A 5,909-nucleotide genomic window follows, 5' to 3' on the forward strand; every position below is an offset into this window, starting at 1 on the left:
ATCCCTGAAGAGTCAGTTTCCAATCTTTTTTTGTTCAGACGAAGTGATGAGATTGCAGCAGCTGTCACAGCCTCCTGGGACTTTCCTGCTTTCAGGCAGAGTTCCCCACAGCACGCTGCACCCTTCTTACCTGGTAGCCACAAGTGTGTGTGTAAGTGTTCAGAAATAAATTTGATGCTTGAGCTGCTCTGTCTGGGCTGTAGCTTTGTGGACCTCGTGGTGGCTGCGAAGCTGCTGCCATGTGATGGGTGAAACTTCCCCTTCCTGGTCAGGCAGGACCATATCTGCGGGAGTTGGAGCTGCACCTCGGCTCCTCAGGTCAGGCGGATGGTGCCGGGGTGGTGGGACAGGGCACAGGTCCCTCCAGGTCCCTGCTGTGGGGCTGGCTGGGGCAGCCGAGGCTGGGGGACACGGGGGTAGATATGGTCTCTGTGCGCCCTCCTTCTCAAGGGCATGTGCTCGTGCAGCGGGAACACGCGGTCTCTTGCAGGCTCGCAACCCCAAAATATTTTCTTCTTGCGTTTCAGAACAGAGGCTTCTCAAAGAAGAGTCACACATTCCTGCCTAAAATATTTAGAAAAATGTCTACTCAATCAGCAAAAGAAAGACCCGAAAGCTTGCAGTTCCCTTTCCTTGATGATGATGATACCATCTCCACAGTCAAAGAATCCAAAACCTTTTTTATTTTAAGAGGCCTGCCTGGCAGTGGGAAGTCCACTCTTGCCCAGGCTATTCAAGATAGGTATAAAGATGCCTGCAAGGTCATCTCTGTTGATAACTATAAAATCACACCTTTAATAAGAAGCACCATTCCTGAAGAGTATTCGAAGGTGGATGAGGATCTAGTTGACTATTGCAAACGAGATCTCAGCGTTATCGTTTTGGATGACACTCACCATGAGAGGGAACGACTGGACCAACTCTTTGATATTGCTGACAAATACCGGTACAAAGTCATCTTTGCTGAGCCCAAAACCCAGTGGCGAATGGATTGCTTGCAGCTGAAAGAAAAGAATCAATGGAAATTGTCAGTGGAAGAGCTGAAGAAGATGAAGCCAAGCTTGGAGAAGGAATTCCTACCCATGTATTTTGGGTGGTTTTTGAGCAAAAGAAGTTCAGAGATCCTGAGGAAGGCTGGCCAGGTCTTCTTGGATGAGCTTGGAAGTCTCAAAGCCTTCAAAAAGGAGAGTAAATACTGTATGTATAGAAGTATCTTACAAAGTTCTTACTCTGTTGATGAAATGCTAGCACTCAGCAAGTGGAACAAGTTTTGCCAGCTTCTAAAATGAATTTCTAGTTTAAGTTAGCAACAAGAAAAACTGTTTAAAGCTATTAATCCGCTTCCCATAGTTAGCAAAGTTGCTGTTTTAAGCAAGGAAAAACTGTTCCGTTCATTATAAGAAGTCTGTTTCGCTCCGACACTGTAGGGAGCTGGGTTTGGACGGCAGCAGCGTCACATCAGGTGGCTGGGCATCTCCTGGTTGCTGCGATGGGTCAATGAGAAAAGGGAAAGACTGAACGCTTTTGTCGTACAACATCGAGTTTAGCAGGAGCCACGATGACATGCGGAAGCTTCCGCTTTCTAGTCACATCCACTGTTAGCCTAGGCGGAAGGGAGGGGGGGTGTTTACCCACCTAGTCCTTTTCAGCACTCAGAAAGGTGAAAGATGAAGGAGGGGTTGGTGAAGAAAGCCAAGGCAGGACTTAGGCTCATGGAGTGACATCAGGGGGATCATTTTTTGATAGTGATATTGTTTACCTGTATTTGCAGTTGCTTCTGCTATTGATGATCCCAAAATAAAAGTAGATCTCACCAGCTACTTTGTGAAGAGGCCGCCTGGGGTCTTACACTGCACCACAAAATACACTGAGTTTGGAAAAGCAGCTGGAGCTGAGGAGTACGCACAGCAAGAAGTGAGTACCGGGGCTCTGACGCCTCCCCTCAACCCTGGCCTCCCTCCCCCTTCCCAGATGGGGATCCACCAGCCTCCCGGGGTGGGCTGGGGACGCGGCTTTGCTTGGAGCAGAGAGGCCAAACGTGGGGACGGTAAGTACGTCCACATGGCCTGTGCAATAGAAAAGTCATTGTTGTGGGAGAGATGGTGGCTATTTCCTCTTAGTTTTCAAACAAAATACTCCTGCCCCCATCACCCCCAACTGCCAGCATCATCTCCGATAGCTTGATTTGAACGATGATGAATTAAGGTATTTACACTTCCAGCACCATTATTTCAAAGCAGCTAAGCCCAAGTTAAATATTGGCCTTTGTGAAGGAAAAAGATGTAACCAGCTCCGGATTCACGGAGCAGGAACTTCAGGCCATGATCTAGTTGCACACAGTATTTCAGCTATGTCAAAAGAAGAGCTACCGTGATCAGCCAAGACCCTGAGCTTGTGGACAACAAAACCAGCCCCACTGCTGTAGGCCCCACCTGGCTGCGGTCAGTTAAAGCCGTGTTCTGGACTTGTCTCCCTCTTCTCCCAGGCTGTGAAGGCTTCCTACGGCAAAGGCTTCACCTTGTCCATTTCTGCTCTGTTCATGACAACAAAAACTGTTGGGGCTCGTGTAGAGCTGAGTGAACAGCAGCTGCTGCTGTGGCCTGCGGATGCCGATAAGATCCTGCCTGCCGACAACCTCCCGAAAGGCAGCCGGGCTCACATCACCCTCGGCTGTGCCAACGGCGTCGAAGCAGTCCAGACTGGGCTCGATCTGCTGGAATTTGTGAAACTGGAAAAGGCAGGGAACAAAGGGGATGAAGTGGGGGAAATTGGAGGAGGGAAACTGCTGTATTTTGATAACGGTATGTGGATGCTCATCCTTTCCAAAAAGATCGATGTGAAGGCAATATTCTCAGGTTACTATGGAAAAGGAAAACTTGTGCCAACACAGAGCACCAACAAACGGGGCTCTGCTTTTAGTTCCTGCACCATCATCTAGGAGCACGGGCAAGGTAGCTTCTTTGTTTTTAAAAGGCAAGTAACTCCTGTAACCTTTAAAAGTGTAAAGAGAAATAATTCTACCTTTACTAAAGTCAGCCCTTTTGCCAGCCCCAGTGTGAAGCCTCTCTGGGAAGAGAGTTTATTGGCCTCGGGACAAGGAAGAAAACAAGCAGCTCTTGACTGACGAAAGGAAACCATCAGATAACTGATGTCAGTGACAAGTGCTGCCGAGCGCATTTTGACTTTTGGAGAGAACGAGCCGGGGTGGTCTGCTTGTTTCCTTCCTCGGAGGAAGATCAGCTATGGCCTTTTGTAGCTTCCCTATGAACCACAATCGTTAGACCTGTACATGTCAGTACTATAAGCAGTGGCAGACCAAAGCCTGTACGTAACTGGTCTGATGCCGACTGAAGTGAAGTGCGTGATGTCCCTCCCCTTCTGGGACTGACATCAGTCATTCTGGTAGCTGAATTACTGGGTAAAAACCAGCAAGACCCAGTTGTGGATCATTTTTGTTAAGCGTGGCAATTACTAACAGTGTAGCCCGTCAGAAGAGACTTGCAGCAGGGGGTCCAGCAGCGTGATCGGGGGTCAGTGCCGTGGCTGCCCAGCCGCGCTCTGCCCCTGTTCCCCGTCGCTGTTTGCATGCACAGGCTTCCTTTGCTGCAGGGCAGACGTGCTGGTGAGCAGACAGAAGGAAAGCGCGGTGCCAGGTGACGTCTTAAAAGACCAGGAGAGGGGTCCAGTTCCTGCGGCACAGCTCCGGCCATTTTGCTTCATGTGTCGGAGCGGGCTGGGCCAAGCACTGCCCTGTGTCCTTGTCCTGTAGGGAACAATCCTGCCTTGGCAGGGAGCGGAAGAGATGAACTAATGTCTTTTCCCTCTTATTTTATAGAAACTAAAATCATGTCTGAAGTATAGAACTGTACTTCATGCAAGATTTTACTACTTTTTGCTAATGCACTCGAATGTTCCAAGTTAGGGTGGCAGTAACATTGTAATTTAGGAAGTAAGTGGAGGTACCGTAACTGTGTAACTTACGTCTGCTCAAACCTAAACCATTGGCTGGAAAAAGAGTTAATGATCAAGCACTTCTGTTAAGTCTGTTTTATTGCACTTAATGTTTTTGCTCTTAGCCAGACTGTTTGCCAGCTGCTCAGTGGATACGTGGTCACTACTTTACTGTAACACAAAGCTCAACTAATGGATTCAGGTCAGGACAACAGTTTAAACTCATGCTATGGCTCAGTGTTTGGTGAACTGCATCATGAAATTAATCCTGTATTAATATATGTAAATACTTACTGTGTTTGACAAGCGTGTGCTGGGCTTGTCTCTGTAACGGAGCTGTCGTGCGGGCACAGCTTCCCTGTAGCCGGGTGCACACCAAAAGCGTCGCTTGGGAAGCCCAACGCTGCCTGTGCGAGAAGCGTTTCTCTGGATGTTTAAACGAAAAGCAAGGCGTGCTTTGGGGCTGATCTGGTAAATGCTCTGTAAGTTTACCAATAAAACCAAATACTTCCTGCTGTTCCAAAAACAGGGATGACACCAAATTCTCATAATGATACAACAATTTATATAGATACACCCCCCCCCAGCACCTGTAATCCTCCCTTACCTTCAGCAGAGGAAGCCGTGCTAGCTTCTGCACTGGCAGAGGGGCACATGCCCAGTGCCCAGCTTGGGCCTTTCCCAACAGAAATCCCAGGCGCGTTTGTTCCACCAAAACTTTAAAAACACGCTTCCCAGCTCCTGTGGGAGCACAGCAGCACGCTGACCCCCTCCCTCCAGTGCCCTGGGAATGACCCGATGCTCCAGATCGCATTGAGCAATGAAAAGCGCAGCTGGAATATCGTGTTTATTTGCCGGTTCAAGAACAACAGTGAGACTGTCGTCATTTAAGTTTTTATTAGTTTGTACATCATATACAGTTTATAATAAAGTAAACCAATTGCATATGGTTTTGCTTCAGTCTGTGATATTCTTCATATAAACACATCATTATGAATTATGCCTAATGAAGTAAACAACAAATATTCACATTTTTACCATTCACATCCTAGAAAGGTAAGGGTCCAAAGAGGGACAGTGTTCATACCGACGTGAAGCCCGACTTGGAGAGGATGATGTGTTTGGCAAAGCGGTGGGGACAGCGATTGCTTCATGCAATACTCCTTTCCTCCCACTGGAAAGGTTAAGATATTTACACTGAGGTAAACATTCAAAATTTTGATTCAGATAAATACTGCAGCACAGGGTCTAGCGTCCTCTCCAAGTTGGCTTCACATCGGTGTCTGGTTTTGTCTTGACTACTCCTTAATGTCACAACAAAGCAGACACGCATGCAATGAAGGCGCTCGGTTTGCTGTTTCGCACTCAACCCTTCCAACATCGCTTCACGCACTTTCTGCTTCCGAAGCACGAGCTATGGAGCGAAAGCAGGGCGGAGATGGGGCAATCGAGGTCAGGCTGGCTACGCCAGCACAGCAGCCAAGCTGCACACCCAGGCAGAGGCAGCATTCCAGCTCTCCCACCAAACTCCCCACTCCCGAGCCAGCACGATCGTGCCGGAGCTCTAGCTCAGTAACGCCGCATAGCAGACCACGCCTCACCGCGGCACCCTGCTCACGTTTCACACCAGGGCTTTTCTTCAGAGGTCAGATCTATGCTAGAGTGAAAACCTGCCTAGCACTACCCGAAGGAGAAGGGATAATCCTGCCCCTGACTCTGCAGGAGTGGGGAAAGCCAGGGCACGTCGAGGAAGGCCAAAGCATTGCGCATCGTCTTTCAGAGCCAAGCACAGGTCCTGCTGCCCTGGGGAACGGGGAATAGGGACGTCTCCAGAATACGGTACGGCTGCGTGTGAGCGGCCTCCAGGAGAACGGAGGGTGACAGGCTGCTGTGATCCAGCCCGCCGCCTCGCAGCCTTAGTTGCAGCACTGCTGCAGCAGCCCGGGGCGGACCTCGGC

At 49.2% G+C, this 5,909-nt stretch overlaps 1 protein-coding gene across 1 annotated transcript; it reads left to right on the forward strand.

Moving 5' to 3' along the window:
• The first annotated feature begins 532 nt into the window (after positions 1 to 532).
• CNP (2',3'-cyclic nucleotide 3' phosphodiesterase) lies at positions 533 to 3,124 on the forward strand. The gene is made up of 3 exons (XM_010288785.1): positions 533 to 1,197; positions 1,772 to 1,914; positions 2,486 to 3,124. Exons 1-3 carry the CDS (start codon positions 582 to 584, stop codon positions 2,936 to 2,938), a joined length of 1,212 nt encoding a protein of 403 aa, XP_010287087.1. The 5' UTR covers positions 533 to 581; the 3' UTR covers positions 2,939 to 3,124.
• The last annotated feature ends 2,785 nt before the right edge of the window (positions 3,125 to 5,909 follow it).

The sequence above is a fragment of the Phaethon lepturus genome, unplaced genomic scaffold (genome assembly GCF_000687285.1).
Source record: "Phaethon lepturus isolate BGI_N335 unplaced genomic scaffold, ASM68728v1 scaffold41456, whole genome shotgun sequence".
NCBI lineage: Eukaryota > Metazoa > Chordata > Aves > Phaethontiformes > Phaethontidae > Phaethon > Phaethon lepturus.